Genomic DNA, 25,623 nt, shown 5'->3' with positions numbered 1-25,623 from the left:
ATATTAAAAAATCTTTTCTAATATTAAAAAATCTTTTCTAATATTAAAAAATCTTTTCTCATATTAAAAATTGATTTTGTAATATTAGAAATTCGTTTTATAATATTACAAAATATTGATTTTTGCCCACTTTGGCTTGCCATATATGACATTTACAATAAATAGTATTATTTACGAAGTTACTATAGAAACAAACAAATATAGTGACCCATAAACATAGATGCATGCACTGGGGATTAAGCATGAATAAAATTAGACAGACATATTGAAAAATATTTACTCAAATTGAATTATTATGTTTAGATGAGTTATAAGTTGAATTTTTCAAGACACACATGCATCAATGTTGCAGTGGAACATGACAAAAATAAACACAAATAGTGTTCACGATATACCCTACGAGCTGAATGTAACGACATTATATTATTCACGTGAAAACCGCCTAGTAGCTTCCATGAACGTTTGAAAACTAAAAATCAATGAGTTAAACTCATAACTCAAATTAGCATCTCCAAAAAGCAGTGTTGAGACAAATATTTGTTCTTAAACCAGTCAAATTGTGAAAAGCATGTTTCGTTGCACAGTAAAATTTGCACGGACGAGAAAAAATGTTCTGCGTCTTCTGTCAAAGCTCCACAAGAACAGCTTTTATCAAAAATAATATGTGCTCTAAATAAGTCGTTTTTCAAAGCACTACACTTATTTCTAATTCGTGCACGAGTCAAATTCACGAATCGTTTACCAATAAGGTAAAACGGTGGTGGCCTACAAATAGCATTATTATTACGATATTTTAATTTTAAACGTAATTTAAAAATATCAGCAGAAGGTGATTCTCGTAAGGAGAGATCCGAATTGTTCCATAGGCTCAATGTAGCTGGCAAAAATGACTGTTGATAAAATGAATGTATAGTTGGAGGGACGCTATAATTCCGGTTATTGCGTAAGTTATACAATGATATCTCAGATACTAATGGGGGAAGTAAATCTGATAAATATTCAGGACAATGTCCATTAATCATAGTATACAACAAAAGAAGCTTCTTTTGTTCTCTTCTATCCTTTAATGTTTCCCAACCAGTCTCTCGATAAAGTGAATCTCTACTAGCATATGATGTTAAACCCGTGACTATTCTGGTCATCTTAGTCGTATTGACAAGTGTCGCCTCATCATTGGCTACATGACCAATCGAAGTGTCACCTGCAAATAATCTACAAAGCCCAATCATACTATCAGATATGTCATTGACATATACAAGAAAAAGAAGGGGACCTAATATAGATTCTTGTGGTACACCAGTATACAATGAGCCTATATATGGTTGATTTTTCATCCATGAGAACAACCCTTTGTCTTCTAGATTCTAAACAACTATAAAGCCACTTTAATAAATGATTTGTTGAAGAGCATACATTGGAGTCTTGTTATTTCATTTTTAACAGCAATAAGCATTCTGTTGCTTATAGAATCTGGGCCAACTGCTTTGTTAGGATTTAAATTTGATAACACGTTAATAACATCTTGTTCGAAAATTACAATATCAGAGATGACTTCTCTTCACCTGTCATCAAAATCAGGAAGTTTTTTATCTCTGTTTTCAATATCTGTAACAGAACAAAAATATTGGTTAAATATATTACATTTATCTGAACTGTCAAAAACAAGTTTTGAGTTATCGTTAGGATCTCGGAGTGGTGCAATATTGTTGCTTGGGTTATCACCCTTCAATAACATCTTAATAGTCTTTCAATATAATTTACTATTGGAAGTTGTTAAATCTGACAATGTCTCGTTAATACTCAGATAAAACTGCTCAACAGCGTGTCTTTTTTTTTATATTGTTTACCTTGTTACGTTGCGCCTAGTACTTTAGTTGATTACCTGGCGTCTTATGTTTTAAATAATGTTTTCGTAATCGATCTCTAATTCTGATGGTACGTCTGAGGTTTGAGTTGAACCAAACTTTACCGTTTTCTCTAATCATCACCTTTTGTGATGGTATACATTCAGTACATAGTTGTAAAAATGTGTCCGTAAATAACTGACATGCTATATCTACATTAGGTTGCCTTTCCATTAAGTTAAACCAATCAGTATCAGCGACCTTTCTACGTAAGAGCTCATAATTTGCTCTTTAACAGTTCCACACCTGCCTCGTATGGGTCTTCTTACTGTCATACCCGGAATCAATAGTAATGTAAGTGCCATCATGATCACTTAGTCGGCGATCAATCTGGACAGTATCACAATCAATGACTAGTATGCTGTCTGTTACTTAAATAGGGTCTAACAGAGACTCAGCATTACCGAAAAAGTTTGTAGGTTTAACAATAATATTTGAAAGGCCATTTACTGTAATAAGTTCTCTAACTACACTTGGTAAATTAATCAAGAAATTTTTTATTCAAATCTCCAAGTACAATAACGTTAGTGCACTCGTCAAGAGCAGCCTTAATTGACTGATCAAATAGACACCAAAATTTGGATCAGAGTGTCTTTCTGATCTATAGACTATATTTATTAGAGTGACAATTCGTTTAGTTTTTCAACTCAAATCACATCGATTCTAAATTAGGAAGTTCAAGGTCAACACGCCGTTGAAAGTTTAAGTGACTTTTAAAATATACAATAAGTCCACCACCCGCATAATTCCTATCTTTTCTAATCGGATTATCAAATCCGGGAAGAAGAATGTTACCTGAACTGACGGAAATATCTAAATGTGCTTCAGTAAAGAAAACTATGTCATGTTCAACAACAAAATGAACAATATCGGTTATTTTATTACACAAACTCCTAATGTTATGATGAAAATAGATATTATTCAAAGACTCATTACTGTTAAGACTTTGACTCAGGAGACCAGGATTTTCATGTATATCACCTGATAATAATATATAAAATATAAGAATGAGTAGATATTCACATAGTACATAGAAGTTATACTGATAATGTTCTTAGTATGTAACCATAATCGCATAACTAAATTATACAATAAGTAATACATTGAAAAATCAAAATAGCAGAAACATTTTCTACATGATGGACGGGTCTTCATGTAGAAGATACCTATGGCTGCCCGATAAGATTCTAAGCTATCCATTATCTAACAAAGTGAAGGTCGTGAATGAGATTCTCGCACGCACATAACACATGAAAGGAAATAGATACGGAACAGCCAAATTAAAATGTACAAACGGCTCGAGGGTATGTTGCGTAAATTGTAAAAGGATACAGTGCAAAAACAAAAAATAGAGAAAAGAAAAAATGTTTCGAAATGAATGAGAAATCAAGAACCAAAACATCAACGTTATTTTGTTGACAGTCTGGGGATTAATTGTAACGGTTATTTAAGTTTAGAAGTCAAGGTAAATTGTCCAAGTTTCAAAATTGAGTGAAATGTTGTCAAACACTATGACCCACATTCACAGGTTTGACTAAGCGTGGGGACTGAGTAAACGCTTCGATGCTTACCACCGTCCTTGAGAGATCCCAAACGATAGCAAGGAGCCGTAAGAAATCCCTCTGCCATCATGTACTACAAATACCACATAAGAGTGCAAACCTGGTCTAACAGTACTGAGTATATATATTAGCACGAAAATGAAAATTAAACCAAGTATAGGAACAGTCAGCTGATGGTCGGCGTCACTCACATCGTGCAAATGATTGGCTAACACTGTGTTACATAAGATTTTTGGGGATTTTAGTGGTTTATTTCCACGAAGACAGTCGAATTATCTGCTGAAAGCAAAAATGTCTTCCCCTTATAATGCGGGAAATGAAGGGTGTAACAGACACACGGAAAGTGTAACAGATGTACGGACAGTGTAACAGATATACGGACAGTGTAACAGATGTACGGACAGTGCTGTCGCTCTCAACTTTACTGTTATAGTGTTATTTAACAATGGAAGAGTTTTCATCAAATATTTTAGCGATAAATGAACCTTGTCATCAGAACTACATATAAATCCGGACTTCTGTATCAACCGAATCTTTGTTAAAGTCATCTTCCTTGGAAGATCAGTTGTTTTAAATCCAAACAGTCAACGCTATAATGTGTATGCTTTAACATTTAAACTAGGGAAACTTGAAACACCTAAATCCATGTCATAGAATCATGATAACCGTAATATCAAAGTTATGAATTTAAATCAATGAAAGTGATTTGGGAATTCTTTGTAGAACTAATTTATGACTTATTCAAAAATGTTGTCAAAATTGATACACCAAGGGAGTATTTGCTCATTTTCATGTAACACATTCACAAACTGTGGTGTCTAAATTAAATCTCAGATGAAGCCGAGGTTATATATCAGTCGATATCACAGATGAACTATGTACAAAGTAAAAATGTCATTTTAATAGTGATAGAACATAGAAGTAGTGCCGTATACCATACGGCAAGGTTCGTCTGTCTGATATACGTTTGCAGCGGTACTGCAATCTCCTAAATATGTGAGTTCAATTAAAATGTATGAAACAAAGTGGAATTATGAAAAAGAAATGAATGGTCCGTATTTGTTATATGGTTTCTATATTTTTTCTCTTTCGTTGTTTCTTAATAACAGGTAAACTTAACGGATCTGTTATATTTGTATGATATATGTAATGGAGGTAACCACAATCATTTCTATGTTAATGCGAGTTAATGATAATGGTCATATTTTCAATATACTATTGCCCCCTTTATACTTTAAAAGTTCGGTTGATTATATAAAAAATAGAAATTACTACAGAGCTTCCTCACCCCTTTAAGAGAGTTGGCAGGACCCCTTTCCGGAAATTCTTGATCCGCCATTGGATCAATGAAGCAAATAGAAATAATATCTCATCAAGTGTTTAGACATTTTTAGACATTTAAGTTTTTTGTGTCGTGTTATTTGAGTTGTCTACTGCTGTTCTACATTACCTGTTTACTATATCTTTATGATTTATGGGTTGAAGAAGAGTTCAGGACACATTCGTTAAAAACTTGTTTGATTTACATCCTTCTCTGCATCGTCAACCACTCAACATAAGACAGAGTTATGACATACTGTACCAACTAACTACATATAGGGTGCAAACATCACGCTATAGTCTCACCAATAACCTACAGAACGACGTTAATTCTTCTGTCAAGTTAGATATGCAAAAGAAAAACGTCTACACACTTTGTCCTGTCAATTTTAAATTTGTTTGACGAAATACAATATGCCATCTGGACTTTCGGTTCCAACAAAATTATCTTAACACGCAAAGAATGCATCACCAAAGGTCATTTGAATTTCTACTAATAAGAAAGCCATGGGAATGTCCTTTGTTGGCCAATCATCCTCTGAAACCTGATTCTACTGACCACGGCAGTTCAATAATGTTATAGTAGAAAACATGTAGGTTCATATAACAATTTACGTACTTCTCCGTCTATGAATCAGGCAAAATGTGTATAAGGTATGGCACATGAAGAAAAAATACACATGCATTTTATTGTATAATCCAAGTATTTATACCTCATAACCTCAAGAAATTTAGTTGAATCGCACTATGGAAAAATGGCAGGAAAATTTTCCCGAACTTTTTCCTTATATAAGGAGTAAAAAATATCTGCGCGTCAGGATAAATTCAAATAGCTGTTCAGTTGTTTTCTAGATGTACTGGGTGTATTTGATATAAAAAAGGACCATATTGAGACATATGATGTGCCACCCATGGCCTGATTCTTACACAGAATGGTACTTAAATAGAATCATTTCCTATCACTCAGCAGGTTTTTACTCTGTGTAGGGTACATACATTTTGACAAAACACCATTACAAAAATGTTTCCCAATGTATTATAGTCTATAAAAAATAAGTTTTTGCACTGAAATTAAACCAGTGTCATTACATGTATTATATTCACTGTAAATATAAAATAAAAGCGTAGAGGATGAACATCTTGCGACGACAATTTAGATACTATTATACCTACACCAGACATGCTGGAGGCCAATATTATACCTACACCAGACATGCTGGAAGCCAATATTTTATCAGTTTGGTCACTTAATTCAAACAATGTGAGAAAATAACAAAAATCTTTATTAGAGAAAGGTTCAGGAAAAGAAAATGTTTACACCCTGATAGTTTACAATAAAATGATAGGTAATGAAAATTTCTATCACAGAAAAGCAAACACCTGGCTTTCTTATCGCTGTTGTGCAAAACATGAGACCAAACATGATTTGAGTACCAGTAAAAAGTGTTACAAAGGCGGTATGAGTACGTGTAAAGATTGTAACCAAGGCGGAATGAGTACCGGTAAAGGGTGTCTAATTCTAGGTGAGTACTGGTAAAGAATGTTACCAAGGCGATGTGAGTAGCCGGTTAAGAGTATTACCAAGAGTATCCTTAAAAAGTGTGTTACCAAGGCGATGTAAGTACCAGTAAAGAGTGTATTCAAGCGGTGTGAGTACCAGTTAACAGTGTCACCAGGCAGGCGTGAGTACCGTTAAAGAGTGTTATAAAGCGGTTGAGTACCGGTAAAGAGTGTTACCAAGGCGGTGTGAGTACCGGTAAAGAATTTATATTTTCAAATAATATGCTTTATTGTATACTGTGTTAAGAAGCAGTTAGATAGTGTTACTGAACTAATGCCAATCCCAAATGAAGTTAGACAGTCTTCAAGTTTCAGTAGTCAGGACGCAGTGCCTTGAGAATTGTTTTATACATAACTTTCTACTAGAGGACGGAGACTTTGTCTCTCATCATTGAAAAGCGGTCCGTAAGGAAACAACCAGACCCAAATTCTTTACATAGAAATTAAGAACAATGCAATGATCAGTAAAAGATTATCTTTAATGTAGACACAACATCGAATTATTAAATTTTCCTCAGTGCTGGAACCATGATATAGGCTATCAAATGCTACGTAAATTAGCCATTATCACGAGAAAGCTGTTAAAGTTCAGGATAGATATTTGATTAAAACAGTAAAGACATCCCATAGAAGACATCTATTACAGGCCATGCCTGATTGGTCTCCATAAACAGTAATAATACGACCCTAATCCAATTGATGGACTTATATGCTATGTTTAGACCTATGGCTATATACAGTGACTCACAGAGATCATTCCAATTTCTACGATGTATAAAGCCTTCTTTCATGATGATTGTTATGCGGTGTACGAATATTGGGTAACAAAATGCAAAATTGTTTGGTTTCTCATTTAAGAACTAATGTAATAGACATGAACACGCAATACTGAGTTATCTTCCCATCCTATATCATACCTTATATAGATATTAAGAAAAGTTGTTCAATGTAACCTACAAATTAAAATTTTCAGTTTCTATGGATATGTATCATAGTCACGGTAGAATTGAATTCTAATTGAGATTTATTGTTTGTAAGCGTGTACTTTAGTTATTCTATTATTTATCCATGCATTAGTACTTTGTGGTCTGGCTGTATTTCAGTCATTAAAAAATATTTCAATTAACTTGACTAGCTGAACGGTTTGCTGCCATTTCACTCCTGAAAGAAATGCCAAATCTACAAAATGTAATTAATTTCCAAAATATACAATATACAGAACAAAATATCATTGAGCACTGAGATGTTGTCATATCTTTGAGCACTGAGATAGTGTCATATCATTGAGCACTGAGATATTGTCATATCATTGAGCACTGAGAAATTGTCATTTTTTTTTCATCTGTTGATGGTAAAGTAAGTCAATCCAATTAAATCTAGGTCATCATCTCGACAAGCTTTTAAAGCACACCATATATATTATCAGTAAATCAAACTTATTAAATATATCTAGATATCCAATTACTAAGTACGCGTGATTTTAATGCTTTCTCGAACAGAAATCACATTACAACCAGCTTTTATCCAACGATGTTAATTCCATGGGGATAAATCTATACCATCTTATTTTGAATTAATTTAATTGAAAAATACATGATTGAGTGAACTTCACCCTTATCAACACTTTAGAGAATCATTTAATTTCCATGGATGCTTCAAAGAAAACGGAAGATTTACTGCTTAATCTTGCAGTGACTTTAAAATGAAACCAATTAATGTTTGTCAGATTTGCCGATATTTGTCTTTCCCGTCCTGCCCTATATGTTTTTCATTGTAGATCAATCTGATCTGGTTTAAGTGAGTGGCAAATGAAAGAGTTTGTTACTAGTTTCTTAAAATTTCTTAACGTACTCCTTGATTTCCGCTGTGGTTATTTAACCTGCACCGTCTGCCATCTTCAGAGCTTACTTACATGAAACAGGCTCCAGAAAATAAGATTTACGTTTTGTTACATTGTCGCTCAGGCACTTTGATGTAGGATTTTCTTTAGTGATCTATCGAATTTATTGTTTTCGTCTATGTATGAAAGAATGAAAATAATGACAGTAACATTATACATTATTCTTTACTTTGGTCTTTTCTGTTGAGAATTTCTTTACAGACCGGGTCAATTAATGTGATGTGTATCAAGATTTTTTGTTTTGTTTTGTTTTTTTTTTACTATTAGACATATGTTATGAAAATAAACTATGCATTAGTTAAATGTCAAGCTAAATATCCACTACTGTGTATTTTGGGCATTGCCATCTGAAAGAGCATTATTAGCTCTTTGAGAGCTGCGCTCATGGAATGGTTTGTACATTTAGAAGTCCATTAATTTCTATTTAGAATTCGAAGCTGTCAACGACACTTCAATGTAAAACAAATTTTGAAGTAAATACGACGTTCGGTTGACATGAAGATGAAGGTGGGCTTTTGTGGTATTTTGAGACAAGGACAGTCTTTTTTATAATTGTGGGAATGTGATTTCATGACTATGAAATATATATACGCAGTTTTTGAGAAGAGAAAACATAAAAAAAACTTGGTATAATGCATCAAAACGAAAAAGAGATTTTCAAAGTTGTACATGTGAAAAACGACAAAAAATCTACTTCAGAGTCCATAACTTCTACAGCGGGTGATTTCGGCATAGGTCCATCTTCTGATGGTGAACAATATTAACCTATGTCAGAATTTTGCTAAATTAAAACGGTTTTGAGTTATTTGCAAAAAAACTGTATTTTGACCCCTATGTTTTTAGTAACAGCGGCCATGTTTTTTCAACATTCCATAAATTTTAAACGATTGATTGGTGCAGGATACCCTTAGGAACAGCCTTGCCAAGTTTCATTCCAACTGGTCAAGTAGTTTCAGAGATGTTTGGAAAAAACTAACGACGACAGACGCGAAGTGATGACAATAGCTCACACGGCCTTCATCAGGCCAGGTGAACTAAAAATGTGGAAGTTCACCGAATATCATGGTTTTTTTTTTATTTCTTAATCTGAGACAGACACAAAAGAAAGTTGATATTTGCATTACTAGCATCTTTTTGGGGGTAACACGGAAAACAATATACTAATCCCACTGGTTTTCTGGACATTTGGCCAGACACAATACTGCTAAACACAAATTTGTTGGTTCCAATGCAACTATTTTGCTTGTAAAGTTTCTAATTGTTCAAATTTCATTTTGCATTAGCTTCCATGAAACTTAACAAGTTTATACTGAGGAGATAAACCACTGATTAGTATCTATCAACAACTTTAACTGAGGCCATGAAATACTGAATGGTATCTATCTTGAACTCAGGCCATGAAATACTGAATCTATCTTTTAACTCAGGCCATGAACCATTGAACAGTCTCTATGAATGATATACTTTTATTTGATTGTGTATCATGATAATTTAATTCAAAATAACAACTAAATAGAATTATTTAAACAAATCAACTAAATGCCAGCTATATGTAAATAAATAATAAAATACAAGTTTTATACTTTACTTACATCTCTCCAGTTTAACATTCATCTATAAACTATTTAACACTGTTATTCAGTCAGAAAGTCACAATTTACAAGTCAATTTCTCCTATCCAATATCTTAACCTCACAACTTACAAGTCAATTTCTCCTATCAAATGTCTTAATGTCACAACTGATGAGTCAATTTCTCCTATCAAGTATCTTAATGTCACAACTTACAAGTCAATTTCTCATATCAAATGTCTTAATGTCACAACTTGCAAGTCAATTTCTCCTATCAAATGTCTTAACATCACAACTTACAAGTCAATTCTCCTATTGAATGTCTTAAGGATCACTGAGAACAATTACCATTATAGAATAGGAAGTGCATCAGTAAACAAGGATCACTGAGAACAATTACCATTATAGAATAGGAAGTGCAGCAGAAACAAGGTTAGGGAATAATAAAAAGTCAAAATATTAGAGAATAATTTAATTTCATAATTATTTCTGGTTGAATAAAAAAAAATCTATCATCTCCAAGACCAAATTTTGTGAAGTGACTGTGACATCATCATCTTTGATACTTCATTTTTATAGAATGACAGTAATTTTTTTTCTGTCTGTTTCTAATAACTTCAATGCCGTATTGCATTTTTTAAAATAATCTGCTTCAGATGTGAACTAGTTGGTGACATGTCAATATGTACTTCCCCAAAGAAAAGCTTGGGGTTAAGTCATTGGGAAAGCACAAAGGCTACCCAAGATAAAAAAATATAGATTTTTGACATAATTGAGATAAAATAATTCAGGATAGGCTTGAACATAATTGCCAATAATTTGTTAGAAGTGTAAAATCTTCATATATTTGTCAAAATATTTTAAATCATTACATTGACTAAGTCTTTTTATTCTGCTTACATCTGACATGGTTTACATTATTCTGACACATTCTTATTTGTTGAACAAAGATTATGTAAACATGAATCCTATCCTAATAGGATGTAAACCATCTTACATAATATAAAAACCAATCAATCTGAATACAGTTAAACAACTAATGTTTGGATTTAACCAATATATTAGGTTGTGGCTAGGAATATCACTACTCATATATTACTTTAAATAAAAGGTCAATCATAAATTACACAGAACATACATGAAACAAGAGGCTCCCAGGAGCCTGAATTGCTCACCTGGTTCAATTTTGCCTTTCAAAGGCAATATATTTTTCAAGAAGTTGTCCAACAATTTTAACTCTAGAAGTATTTGGTAGGACTTATCATAAGGATCATTTCGACAATTAAAAGTTTCTTTTAATCTATCATAGTTTTCAAGATATTGATTGAAAACTAAAAAAGTCATTTTCCCCCTACAAGGGCAGTAACTCTTACAACTTTTATCCCTGAAGAGTTTTGTAGTCCTAATAATAAGGATCATTTCAGCTATTAAAAGAATTTGGCTAAACCTAACGGTTTTGGAGATATATGCAAAAAACTACTGTCTGACCCTTATGTTCTATTTTAGTAATGGTGGCCATGTCTTTTGACGAATCAAAAATCCCCACATCAGTTCTATGCAAGATACACCAAGGAACATTCAAACAAAGTTTGGTTCCAATTGATCAAATAATGTCAGAGGAGAAGATTTTAGAAAGAAATAATATTAAAAATAACAACAATTGTTGAAAAAGGGCAATTACTCAATTATGGTTTAACGGAAAAAAACACAAAATTTGAGCAGCAATAGATCTCATCATGCTGAACACTTTTACCCTTATCAGAATTTAGCTTATCCAAATGGTTTTGGAGATATATGTGAAAAAATACTGTCTGACCCCTATGTTCTATTTTTAGTAATGGTGGCCATGTCTTTTGATGGATAAAAAATCCACAAATTAGGTCTATGCAGGATACTCCAAGGAACATTCATACCAAATTTGGTTTCAATTGATCAAGTAGTGTCAGAGGAGAAGATTTTTGAAAGAAATAGCAAAAAAATAGCAAAAATCATTGAAAAAGGGAAATAACTCAATCATGGCTTAACAGATTAAATTCAAAATTTGACCAGATATAGATCTCATCATGCTGAACACTTTTTCCTAATCAGAATTTAGCTTAACCAAACGCTTTTGGAGATATATGTGAAAAACTACTGTCTGACCACTATGTTCTATTTTTAGCAAAGGCGGCCATGTTTTTTGACGGATCAAAAATCCCCACATCAGTTCTATACAGGATACCCCAAGGAACAATCATACCAAATTTGGTTCAAATTAGTCAAGTTGTTTCTGAGGAGAAGAGTTCTGTATAGTTGTTAACGACGACAACAACAGACGCCAAGTGATGGCAATAGCTCACATGGCCTTTGGCTAGGTGAGCTAAAAACATATTGATTAAAAATATTACATACATTTTATTTTCAAGGCACATTACTTTTGGCAAAACTATAAATGAGAACAAAGTCAAAGGGTAAGAGTCAAAGTACATGGTCTCCTTTATAGCAGGTACAGCACATGAATATTGTGGAACCACAGTCAATTCTATTTTTAGCTATGTAAAGTTTGTAAGATTACCATAAAAGAGAAAATTTTGTGATATTTGTTTCATCAAGTAATTTAACCACAAAGTTTCTCCTTAATTTCATCCCACTAAAATATATACATGCAGTAGCTCTTAGCAATACGTTCCAAACTGTTTTTTGTCTTCATATTTTTGGCCAAGGTGAACAAATTTTAAAACCATGTAAATTCAGGACTAAATAGTTATACATTTAATTGATTTGATGGTTTGCATTATATGAACATTCTCTGAGTGAAGTAACAATACACACAGTTATTGTTAACTTATTCTGTTCTGTCATCAATCATTTTCTCCCATTTTAAGCTGGTGATTATACACTTTACTTACCAGACAGTGATTAAAGATGTTCTACATTTTCCAAAGTTTCTTCAGATTTCATTGGAGAATCTCCTTCAATCTGTGTTCGATTTCAACTTTTCTCCCCTCTCTATGGTAAAATTAAGATATGAACATGCTCACCAAAGGTAGCATGTAAAAAATGTTAATTTTACCATCCCTATTGAGAAATAATTTAAACCACTTATTACTGAAGGGAAAAAAACTATCTAATAATGACCTGGTTTTTATATCATAATACTGTTAGAGAGCTTTCAGTCTCAGGCTATAGGGTTCAATCAAAAATAAAGATGTATGGTTTTATAAAATTAAAACATGGGTTTTCACTGAAAAATATCCTTTGGTTTCAGAGAAAAGATATACAATACCATTCTTTTTGGTGAACAATAAATATTTCAAACAACAAAAACATAATGGTTTAACAACAATGTACCAGAGGGTGATCAAAATGACAACTTATATAAAAAATAAACCATGAAATGCATGAAGCATAATTACCCACAATCATAAGAAATAAAATTACAAATGACTGATATAGACACACACTGTCCAAGCGCTCACAACTAATAGAAATCATTCAGCACATTCACATGTAAACTTATTGCACATAACTAGAAAACCATTCTACGGTCTATTGATTGGATAACCACTCAAACTGACAGTCAGAACAAATCTAATCATGGAGCTACAATGACCCCCCCTCTATATAGATTAGTCTACTATGATGTGTGATCAGGTTTAGAGGTAATTGAATTAATAATATCTATATATCATAATTCATCATGGTTTTTAGGTCTACCAATTTCTCTATCATGGCGCTGATCTATATTATTTTTATTATTCAGTAATTTTTTCAATTTATCTTTGTCTATTAGCTTTTCAGAGCTTTTAAGAAATTTAAGCAGAATAAAAGCATTGTTGTAATGTCTGTCAATCTTCTTTAATCTTTTCTGTATCATTCTGACTGAAGATTTAAACCTAACTGAGGTCTGTGACATCTTGTAACGGTTTTGTAATCTCTCCATACGGTTTTCCAATAATTTCTGTTTCTGGATGCAGGAAATAATAGCGAGAGACACTCTTCTCATATTTTTTTCAATACAAGATTTAGTACAGATGTCTACAGCAGTGTCCATGCGTAGGTCATAGGTAGCATGGTGTAAAACAAACCTGACAAGGTTAGGTAAAGTCAATGGAACTATTTCAGGAAACTTTACACTGTCACCTTTCCTGAAAATTAAAAAAAAAACAATATTCCATTTATAATCTGCTTTATAAATCAATTTATCTCCACTAAGTCTACAACAGAGATGTAATATCTATAGGCTCATTAATTGGAAGTAGTAAATAAAGAACTATTATCAAGAGTTCAGTAGGAGGCAGTGATTTAACTAAGATTACATTTTGGAAATTCATGCCCCCTAATTAGTTAACGTATTACAAGTATTGTCATAGATTTTCTGATTTCGTAAGACTCCATGAATACAAACATTGTCAACCATCTTCAGAAAGAAGAATTATACAAAGGAGTGAATCTATCAAAAATGTTATAACAGAACATAATAGTTAATTTGTGATGAATAAGTCAGAGTATTGATTATTTATATGTAAAGCAATTACATGTAAATGTAACAAGAGGCTCCCAGGAGCCTGAATGGCTCACCTTGTTAAAGTTTGTCTTTCAAGGGCAATAAATTTAACAAGTTGTCCAACAATTTTGACTCACATTGACTCGAGAAGACTTTGGTAGGACTATCATAAGGATCATTTTAGCGATAGAAAGTTTTTCTATCTATTATAGTTTTCAAGATATTGGCTGAAAACTAAAAAAAAAAAAAATCCGACATTTTCCATCTTTCAAGGGCAATAACTCTTACAAGAAGTCACTTAACAACTTTGATCCCTGAAGACTTTTGAAGGCCTTCTATTAATATAATAAGGGTCATTTCAGCTATAGAAATAATTTTGCTAAACCTATGGTTTTGGAGATAAATGTGAAAAACTATTGTCTGACCCCTATGTTCTATTTTTAGAAATGGTGGCCATGTTTTTCAACAGATCAAAAATCCACACATCAGTTCTATGCATGATTTTGGTTCCAATTGGTCAAGTAGTGTCAGAGGAGAAGATTTTTGAAAGAAATAACACTAAAAATAGCAAAAAAACGTCGAAAAAGGCCAATAACTCCAACATGGCTTAACAGATTACATGAAAATTTCTCCACAGATAGGTCTCATCAAGCTAAACACTTTTACCCAGTCAGAATTTGGCTAAACCTAACAGTTTTGGAGATATGCGCAAATAACTATTGTCTGACCCCTATGTTCTATTTTTAGTAATGGTGGACATGTTTTTTGACGGATCAAAACTTCCCACATCAGTTCTATGCAGAATACCCCAAAAAACATTCATACAAAGTTTGGTTCCAATTGGTCAAATAGTGCCAGAGGAGAAGTGTTTTGAAAAATTGTTAACAAAGACAGATGACGACACACAACTTGTGTAGAGAATGTCATATGGACATAAGTGGACACAGTAAGAAAAGAGTCCAATGGATACTAGTGGATACTGGACATCATGAGGATGAGGTCTCACAGACACAAGAGGACAAAGAAGCACTGACATTGTAAGGATTGTGTCACATGGTCATAAATGGACTAAGGAACTCTGACATTGTAAGAATGTGGTCCAGACACAAATGGGCCAAGGAGCACAGACATTGTGAGGATGTGGTCCACAGACACAAATGGACCAAGAAACATCAACACTATAAGGATGTTGTCCAGATACAAATAAACCAAGGAGCACTGATATTGTAAGGATGTGGTCCACAGACATAAATGGACCAAGGAATCCTGACATTGTAAGGATGTGGTCTATCAAGGAGCATTGACATTGTGAGAACATGGTCCACAGACCCAAATTGGACCCAGGAGCACTGAGAATTGTGAGGATGTGTTCACAGAGACACAAATGGATCAGGTGCCCTGACATTGCGAGGGTGGATTTGGCCACGAGGGGAGTGGCATAACCATGAAATTTAACAATTTTATTTGACTAAAAGTAAGATGTAACATCCTTATAAAACTATTATTGTAAATAATTTAAAAAAAAAAACATGATAGGTATAAATGATTGTTTAAATATTCATCTCTTTCTATAAATGTGACTTAACTCCTATCATCTGGAATGAGATACATGTATGTATTCATAATACATGCACTGTAGAATTTTTCTTTGATAACATTCAATTTCTAACTAGAAGAACAAATCAAAATTATTCTAAATGCAATCTAAGAACTATAAAGAGGATCACCATTGAACAAACTCTTCAACAGTGACAAGCTTCTGATTACAGACCATTTACAATACTAATTAAATCAGTTTCAGGAAACTAGTCTTCATCCTTAGGAAGACAACTCCTATGTATGTATAATATGACAATTTTAAGCGACAATTGGATGATTAAATTTCCAATCAGAGTGCATGTTATTAGCATATAAAACCCACTGAGGCAAATAATCATTGAAGGTGACTGTTCATTTCAGACATTATATACCATCGTGATGTAGTTAGTGACTTATTACTGATTACTCATTCTTCTACAACTGGCATAGGATCTGTAGTAACAATAAGTCAACAATAATCTACTGTACATCCTGGTAAGGCTGATATAAACAGCTTTATGCTGATACATTTAGATTGATGAGTCTGTTGCCCAGAAATGAAGAAGTTTCTAGACAGGAGTTAAATTACCAGTTCTATTTCCACTTTCACTTGTACTCATTTTAATTGAATATTAAGGTTCAATAGTGAGGAGTACATTCAAGGATGATAATAGAAATGTCCTATATACAATAGTTATGGTACAATGACAAAAATAAACATAGAAAAACCAGCCTAGGTACTGTGGACCTCTTGACATTCAGTGACTTCTTGGTGCAGGGTAGGCTTTCTATTTCAATATTTTTGGTTTCGAGAACTTATTGTATACAATTTTTTTTTGTATTTAGACCTTCCTTTATATTTGGTTCTAATGCTAATGATGAGGTTACTCATCAAATCAGTGGTACAACATATAGAAATTTGCACTATCATATAATTGGTACTCTTGTACTTATCTACCCTTCCAAGCATTTGACAAACACTTCTTCCTACATGCAACATCTATACAATGATACTTTCCAGTGTATCTTACATCCAAATAACTGAAAGTTTAGGAGGTCTACAGACTACAGATGTAAAATGGACATTTAGGATGTTCCATATCATGTTTTACAACTTCCAATTAAAGTCTTCCATTATAGAAAGGTCTGAAAAATTCCCATCATTTAGATGTTATTATGTAGACAGAGGATCAAATTAATGATGCATGTCACAACAAATCAATATTATACAAACGTCTCAGAATGTGACGACTCTATTCACCACACTGCTTCATCGGATCAAATTGATACAGGGAAGATATGTAAACGTATAGAAAGGTCTGAAAAGTTCCAAATGATGTTAGAACTGTCAAATTTGCGATGCAAATTTTTGGTAATTCCCTCTGTGGGACTCGAACTCGTACCGCTGTGACATCTATGGCAACACCACCTGCACAAAGTCCAGCACCCTAGACCACTCGGCCAGCTGGGCTATATAAAAATATAGCTTTCGCTGGACGGGTCATTCCTCCTCGTAGGATTAATCTAGGGCTGTACCTTAGTACACGATGTATGGTAGTATGGGACAGATCATTTAGATGTTATTATGTAGATAGAGGATCAAATTAATGATGCATGTCACAACAAATCAATATTATACAAACATCTCAGAATGTGATGACTCTATTCACTACACTGCTCCATTGGATCAAATTGATACAGGGTAGATATGTAAACGTATAGAAAGGTCTGAAAAGTTCCAAATGATGTTAGAACTGTCGAGTCCCGTGGAGGGAACGACCAAAAATTTGCTTTGCAAATTTGACAGTTCTAACATCGTTGGGAATTTTACAGCCCTAGATTAATCCTACGAGGAGGAATGACCTGGCCAGCAAAAGCTATATTTTATATATAGCCTAGCTGGCTGAGAGGTCTAGGGCGCTGGACTTTGTGCAGGCGATATTGCCATAGATGTCATAGTGGTACAAGTTGAGATTCCCAAGGAGGGAATGACCAAAAATTTGCATCGCAAATTTGACAGTTCTAACATCGTTGGGAATTTTTCAGACCTTTATATATAAAAGGGTAAAGGAAAGTTAAAATAGAGGTTATTTGAAAAGCTATTGAGCTTAGAGTTTTGGTACACATGCACATCCAAGAAATCCAAATTTCTGTCTATTAATGAGCACTCTCACAGTATCTTACATGATCAATCATGGGAAAATTCCAGTCCCCAAATAAATTAGTACTTTTACAATATCTTACATGATCAATTTTAGGAAAAGTCTAGTCCCTATACCCAAATAAATGAGCACTTTTACAATAACTTACATGATCAATCTTAGGAAAACTCCAGTCCCTATACCCAAATAAATGAGCACTTTCACAATATCTCACATGATCAATCTTAGGAAAAGTCCAGTCCCTATACCCCAAAAAATGAGCATTTTCACAATATCTTACATGATCAATCTTAGGAAAAGTCCAGTTCCTATACCCATATAAATGCCCTTCTTGACCAATTTCTGTAAAAATCAATGCAACCTAAGGTTGTATAGCTTCTAACCATTTACCAGTTGAAGGAAATCAGTCAAAAAATGGAGATATTATCTAGGGAACTAAGATGTACAGAAACACACAGACGGGCAAAGAATGGAGGTACTATTCAGGGAAAAATGATGAACAGACACACATAGACGGGCAAAGAATGGAGGTACTATTCAGGGAACTAAGATCTATAGACACACACAGATGGGCAAAGAATAGAGGTACTATTCAGGGAACTAACATGTACAGACACACACAGACGGGCAAAGAATGGATGTACTATTTAGAAAACTAAGATGTACAGACACACACGGACGGGCAAAGAATGGAGGTACTATCTAGGGAACAACACACTATAAGATATACAGAAACATACAGAAGGGCAAAGAATGGAGGTACTATCTAGGGAACACTAAGATGTACAGACACAAACAGACTGGCAAAGAATGGAAAAACTATCTAGGGAACACTAAGATGTACAGACACACACAGACAGGCAAAGAATGGAGGTACTATCCAGGGAACACTAAGATGTACAGACACACACAGACAGGCAAAAACCCAGCAACTTACTGAGTAGGGAACAATTAATAGTAAATGTATATCAACCATGATTACACATCAAATTAAACTGGGACAATAAGGCAGTTAAATTGAGAGCTTTTCCTCAATGGTTCATCTGTTTATATAGTGCATTTTTTTCACTCAAGACAAGGAATAAAGATACTGCCAAAGAAAATTCCAAGATAATACTAAAGATTTACAACTCTTTGTGCATTTTATAATATTCCTGACAGAATATCAATATTATATCATATTTAAGTATTTCACTTACAGGACTTTCTTATACAAACAAAGACATAAAATTAATATATGTTTATCTTCTATTTTCTCCTTTGCCCGTAGAGAATTCTTCGTTAATGAAATTCCTATTAAGATGACTGGTAAGTTAGGTTTTGCTGAATTGTTGCAGACAATAGATTTCTAACATAAACGAAAGTGACTCCCGGGAGAATGGTGATGTCTATCATATCACTATCTATCGTGATAGAAACAGTTAGGGTATAGCATGACTCCATTACAGGCCAAAGAAAATCCATTAATAAAAGTCATAAACCACCATCTCAATCACAAGTGTGCAACTCTAAAAGTCACTTCAGAAATATCTTATTCAAAGAGTAAAGAAATCTTGAAAAAATTACAAGAAAGAAATAGAAATTAAAAGCTTTTCTGTTAGCATTCATTTCCTCTCCACTGACATTTTGTCATCAATTTTAACATGTGAACTCAAAATCATCATTAAATGTCATGGAATACTGAATTCAATGTCATTCCACTACTTAATCAAGAAAAAAAAACCTGCAGTATAAATTCATTACAGAATATGAAAGCATTAAACTAAATATGACTTTTGAAATTCATTAAGGAATAAGATTTCAATTCATTAGAATCCAGGCATTCTAGCATATTTCCTGTGTTTCCCCAACAAATTCCATGTTATAAATGGACAGATTCATTACGTAAGCAGTTAATCATTTTACCATTTAAATACAGTCCCATGTAAAATGAAGGCAGAGTTTGTGTAATCAGATATTTAGATATGACATCTAAAGAATACCATCAATCCTCATAAACTGTTATGACATTTAAACAATAATTCCTTTGTCTCTCACCATGGTATAAGTCAAGACTTGCAGCGAATGGCATTAAAAGTTGTTGTATTGCCTTGGACAAGTGAAAATACCATCCAGACAAATATAAATTAAATCATAATTGCTCAGTGGGCAAACAAATCTTATTTCTTTTTCAACATGCATTTACTAAAAAGACAACCTAAATTTCAATTTTGACAATTTGCCAACAGGACAAGGTGTTATGTGAAGGGAATTCGCAAGATGCCTGGTTAACAGAGTGTTTTTTGAAAAGAATTCAGAAGATGCCTCGTTAACAGAGTGTTTCGTGAAAAGAATTCAGAAGATGCCTGGTTAACACAGTGTTTTGTGAAAAGAATTCAGAAGATGCCTGGTTAACACAGTGTTTTGTGAAAAGAATTCAGAAGATGCCTCATTAACACAGTGTTTTGTGAAGGGAATTCAGAAGATGCCTGGTTAACAGAGTGTTTTGTGAAAAGAATTCAGAAGATGCCTGGTTAACAGAGTGTTTTGTGAAAAGAATTCAGAAGATGCCTCATTAACAGAGTGTTCTGTGAAAAGAATTCAGAACATGCCTGGTTAACACAGTGTTTTGTGAAGGGATTTCAGAAGATGCCTCGTTAACACAGTGTTTTGTGAAGGGAATTCATAAGATGCCTGGTTAACACAGTGTTATGTGAAGGGAATTCAAAAGATGCCTAGTTTACAGTGTGTTAACACAGTTTTTCGTGAAGAAATTCTGAAAATGCCAAGTTTACAGTGTTATGTGAATGGAATCTAGATGATGCCTGGTTAACACAGTGTTTTGTGAAGGGATTCTTAAAATGCCTAGTTTACAGTGTTATTTGAATGGAATCTAGAAGATGCCTGTTTAACACAGTGTTTCGTGAAGGGATTCTGAAAATGCCTAGTTTACAGTGTTATGTGAATGGAATTGTGATGAAGCCTGGTTTCACAGTGTTTTGTGAAGGGAATTCTGAAGATGCCTGCTTTACACAGTGTTCTGTGAGATGAATTCAGAAAATACCTTGTTTACAGTGTTTTGTGAAGGAACTTCAGTAGATCCAAGGTTTACATTGTTTTGAGAAGGAACTTTAAAAGATGTCTGGTTTACACAATGTTTTGTGAAGGTACTTCAGAAGATGCCATGTTTACACAGTGTATGTAGGGACTTCAGAAGACACCTGGTTTACGGTGTTTTGTAGAGGGACTTTAGAATTACAGTTTTGTGAAAGAACTTTGGAAGATGACTGGTTTACACATTGTTTCGGTTTATTCAGGATTTGACTTAAACAGATTTTAGTTAATATATTTTAGCAGTAAGCAACAAAAAAAATTATCATACTTCACTGGAAAAAATATGTTATTTTCTGATGTACAATGCAGCTTATAATAAATAAAAACTCCATGAAATATTCTGTTAACAAACCCTTCATTTTACTTCATCTGCATTGATCATAAAGGTCAGCTGGACATCATCCAGATCATTAGGGGTGAAAGAAGGGAACCAAGATTCTAGTCAAAATCACAAGAATGTAATACAGGGACAAAGACCGAACATGGAAAACAGACACACACAACAAAGAACATAAAATATCCAAAATTATACATATAAAGTAACAAAAGTAAATGAGCAACTTGGACTCCACTAAAAACTGGGACCATGGACCAGGTGCACCGTTAAGGTAAGCATACAAATCAGTTTTCATGGTGCAGATGGATACACCGTAATGAGTTCATGATGACAACCATCAAACTTATGTAGTGATGACTTAAATCTTGTAGCAACATAATCCTGTTCCAAAAGCCTAATTTTAAGAAGTCTAGCATGATACAAAAAGTCTGCGTAGTTACAGCTCTGGCAAAATATGAGTTGTGATATGAAAACTCCATACACAGGTGCTGAAAGGATGTTACCACAGATGAAAGCAAAGTTGACAACATGGAATGGAAAGTCATGTTAATTTATAGTTTAGTCAATAGTTTTCCTTTACAATTGATCTCTCAGTGTAGGTTAAGGTGTGAGGCTGACTTCACATTGTCTTTACCAAAGACTCTTTAGTACCCTTTATCTCAAGTTCTTTGGGGTAGATGCAAATAAAATTTCTGAAACTGGTATTTTTTAACAATGATACATTATCTACAAAGTAAGCCTCATAAGAGTGAAGGAACAGTTCAGCACGTAGAGGAGCACAATTTGTTTCCATTGGAATGCTGACCATTTGTTGAAAAAAATGTCCATCACACTGGACAAATTTGTTGTCAATCAAATATTCCATCATTTTGAAAACAACTTTTTTGGTATATTTGAAAGATAATATGGAATTGTTTTTTACAAACAATGAGGAATCTCTACCAACAACTACATATTTGTATTTAGGTGTACTGATTTTTTTTTTTTTGAGTAACAATGATATATTATGTTTTTGAGTCAGGATATGATGACTGTAGCACATGACTAAGGTGTGCCTGATTATTACACTGACTAGTACTATCTTAAGAGGTAAAATATTATGAGCCTGTAACATGTCACCATCATTCAAAGCCTCTACATCAATAATTCAGTTTGTAAAGAAGACCAAATTGACATAATACTTCCTTGTTATCAATGCTTGCAGAACAATTAACAAAACATCTAATGATGGATCCATCTGAATGAAAATAACTCCTCTGACCATCTACAAAGGATTCAAATTTGAACAAGTGCATAACTGGGGTGGGGGGGTTAGAAAAAGAATTCAATGGTTTTTCACCATGAAGTGCAAATCAATGTGCTTGATGATTGCTTTTTAGGGTATGTAATAAAAAGTCATTGACTTTCACAATATTAGCAATGGTTTACATCATCTTGTCAATGAGATCCATGGTAGCATTATTAATTTGGTATAAATATCATCCAATTTTGTTGAGAGCACATACAAAATAAATTTTGAAGAAATTTACAAGAGAGAAAACTCTCACAATATAAGCTGGTTATCAATGATTTTCCCTTTTGTCTAAGAGATTGAAAGTAGCAACCTAAGGTATGATTTGTATGCATTTTCAAGTTTTTACCTTAATATTGCCAATTGTTATACATATAGGCTTTCCTTTTAGACTATTCCTTTTGACTTGGCCAGAGTTGATCAGTTGGGTAATTTTTTTTACTTATCCTTCAAATCTGATTACAAAAGTAGGTGCAAGAGTGTCTACAAGGTGTGATACGCTGCCCTAATTTTATGAGGTCATCAAACAAAGATTAAATTTACAAAATCAGAAGAGAAATATAGTGTAATAAACGACAAAAAAAATAGCAGCAGGTCTAGATACATAGACAAAGGAATGTCTAGCAATGTACATAGCTTTTCCCACTGTTAACATTTTTACACACTGCCCCATATAGACACTTGAAGATAACTAAAAATGGGCATCTCCACTTAAAAAGAAAACACACATTTAAAAAATAAAATTAGAAATAATAACAGCAATTTTGGGAAGTTAAAAACAATTCGTCAAACTGTTTAATAATTGACTAATACATGTTTATTGCATCACATTAAGATATAAATAATGAACATTTGCATCCATTTTGATCCCAAAACATTTCAGTAGATTATAATTGAAAATTCTTCATCAGGATCTTAAATGGAAATTGTAACCAATTTTAACAAAGTGCTCCCAAAAGTATTTTAACAAATTATTGAGACAGTATATCACCGTGGTTACATCATCCTAGTAAATACATCAAGACATGTCCATGTCAAACTCATGCCAAAAATAGAAAAATATTAATTCGGTAGAAATTTTTTCACAGTAGGATCATAGATTATCACTCATCAGAGAATGACAACTCAATTTACACATTTTCATATTATCTCTGTCGAGTCAATAATGGCCAAGTATTCAGATCAATACCAATAGATCTACCAACAAATGGATCTGATAAACCACTCCATATAATCACCATTATAAAGAAATACTTCAAGATTTTATGAAGAATCTACAAATATATGAATAATGCTCGTTGTTAATGGATGTCTAATCACTTCTAGTAGAAAATAAATCAAAACAAACAAATACTAATGGAGATGTGAGTTCCAAATCATTCTAATACAGACTCAACTTTTGAGAGGAAAAACATTTATGATGAATTAACATTAGCGACTACTTCTATGGATATCCACTCTGAAATAATGTATTTCTCAATCAGCTACATTGAGGGGCAATGTGAAGGACCTGAATGGTAACAACAAAATGTTTTATCAATAGATATAACAGGAAAACAACATTCAGTCCTAACATGAAACACAAAGTCCATCAAAACTTTCCTAAAACATCCAAATAGTTTTAAAAGACAAAAAAAACAGTTCCTAAGTATCGGAAATTAACAAAGCCTTAATGATACTAAAAAGGTCCAGAAAAGAAATATTGTCATGATATTATCAGAGTTAAAAAAATCTTGACTGCTTTTTATTTAGTGTATGGATTTTTATAAACAAACTTTCTGGTACAGAATGATAATCATTACAATGATGATCTGTGTCAATTTTGAAATGTACCTAAAAGGGAAATGTTGGTATGAACACAATAGGAAGTTGATGGCACTTCAGTCTGAAATCAAATCCCATGATACGACAGTTTCTGACAAAATATAAAGTGACTGTGCTAAGTAGTTGCAGAAAAATAGTAATTAAAAAGGTGGAAAAACTTGATTGATAAACAAACAAACCAATGGGCAAACAGATGTAATGACACCATGATCAACAACTTACATTATGTAACTAACAGACACAGCTTTTATCTATAGATGTCTTAGTGTTGGACGGACTAACAGACACAGCTTTTATCTATAGATGTTTTAGTGTTGGACTGACTGACAGACACAGCTTTTATCTATAGATGTCTTAGTGTTGGACTGACTGACAGACACTGCTTTTATCTATAGCCTATTAGTGTTGGACTGACTGACAGACACAGCTTTTATCTATAGTTGTCTTAGTGTTAAACTGACTGACAGACACAGCTTTTATCTATAGATGTTTTAGTGTTGGACTGACTGACAGACACAGCTTTTATCTATAGATGTCTTAGTGTTGGATGGACTGACAGACACAGCTTTTATCTATAGTTGTCTTAGTGTTGAACGGACTGACAGACACAGCTTTTATCTATAAATGTCTTAGTGTTGGACGGACTGACAGACACAGCTTTTATCTATAGATGTCTTGGTGTTGAACTGACTGACAGACACAGCTTTTATCTATAGTTGTCTTAGTGTTGGACTGACAGACACAGCTTTTATCTATAGCCTATTAGTGTTGGACTGACTGACAGACACAGCTTTTCTCTATAGTTGTCTTAGTGTTAAACTGACTGACAGACACAGCTTTTATCTATAGATGTTTTAGTGTTGGACTGACTGACAGACACAGCTTTTATCTATAGATGTCTTAGTGTTGGATGGACTGACAGACACAGCTTTTATCTATAGTTGTCTTAGTGTTGAACGGACTGACAGACACAGCTTTTATCTATAAATGTCTTAGTGTTGGACGGACTGACAGACACAGCTTTTATCTATAGAT

At 33.4% G+C, this 25,623-nt stretch overlaps 1 protein-coding gene across 3 annotated transcripts in view; it reads right to left on the bottom strand.

Annotated features, from left to right (window-relative positions):
• Window positions 1-1,477: 1,477 nt before the first annotated feature.
• Window positions 1,478-25,623, bottom strand: part of LOC148618400 (thioredoxin domain-containing protein 11-like) — a 49,733-nt gene continuing 25,587 nt past the window's right edge. For 2 of the 3 annotated variants that reach the window (XM_088577249.1, XM_088577250.1), the window contains one exon: window positions 9,697-13,944. In XM_088577249.1, the coding sequence (XP_088433375.1) occupies window positions 13,485-13,944 (460 nt within the window). In that variant the 3' untranslated portion in view covers window positions 9,697-13,484. Of the gene's footprint in view, window positions 1,606-9,696; window positions 13,945-25,623 lie in introns of those variants that run through there. The other variant, XM_088577251.1, reaches the window with a different exon arrangement.

The sequence above is a fragment of the Perna viridis genome, chromosome 4 (assembly GCF_037379345.1).
Source record: "Perna viridis isolate PV_CMFRI_1.1 ecotype Kerala chromosome 4, ASM3737934v1, whole genome shotgun sequence".
Classification (NCBI taxonomy): domain Eukaryota; kingdom Metazoa; phylum Mollusca; class Bivalvia; order Mytilida; family Mytilidae; genus Perna; species Perna viridis.
This window is presented reverse-complemented; position numbering and strand designations above follow the sequence as displayed.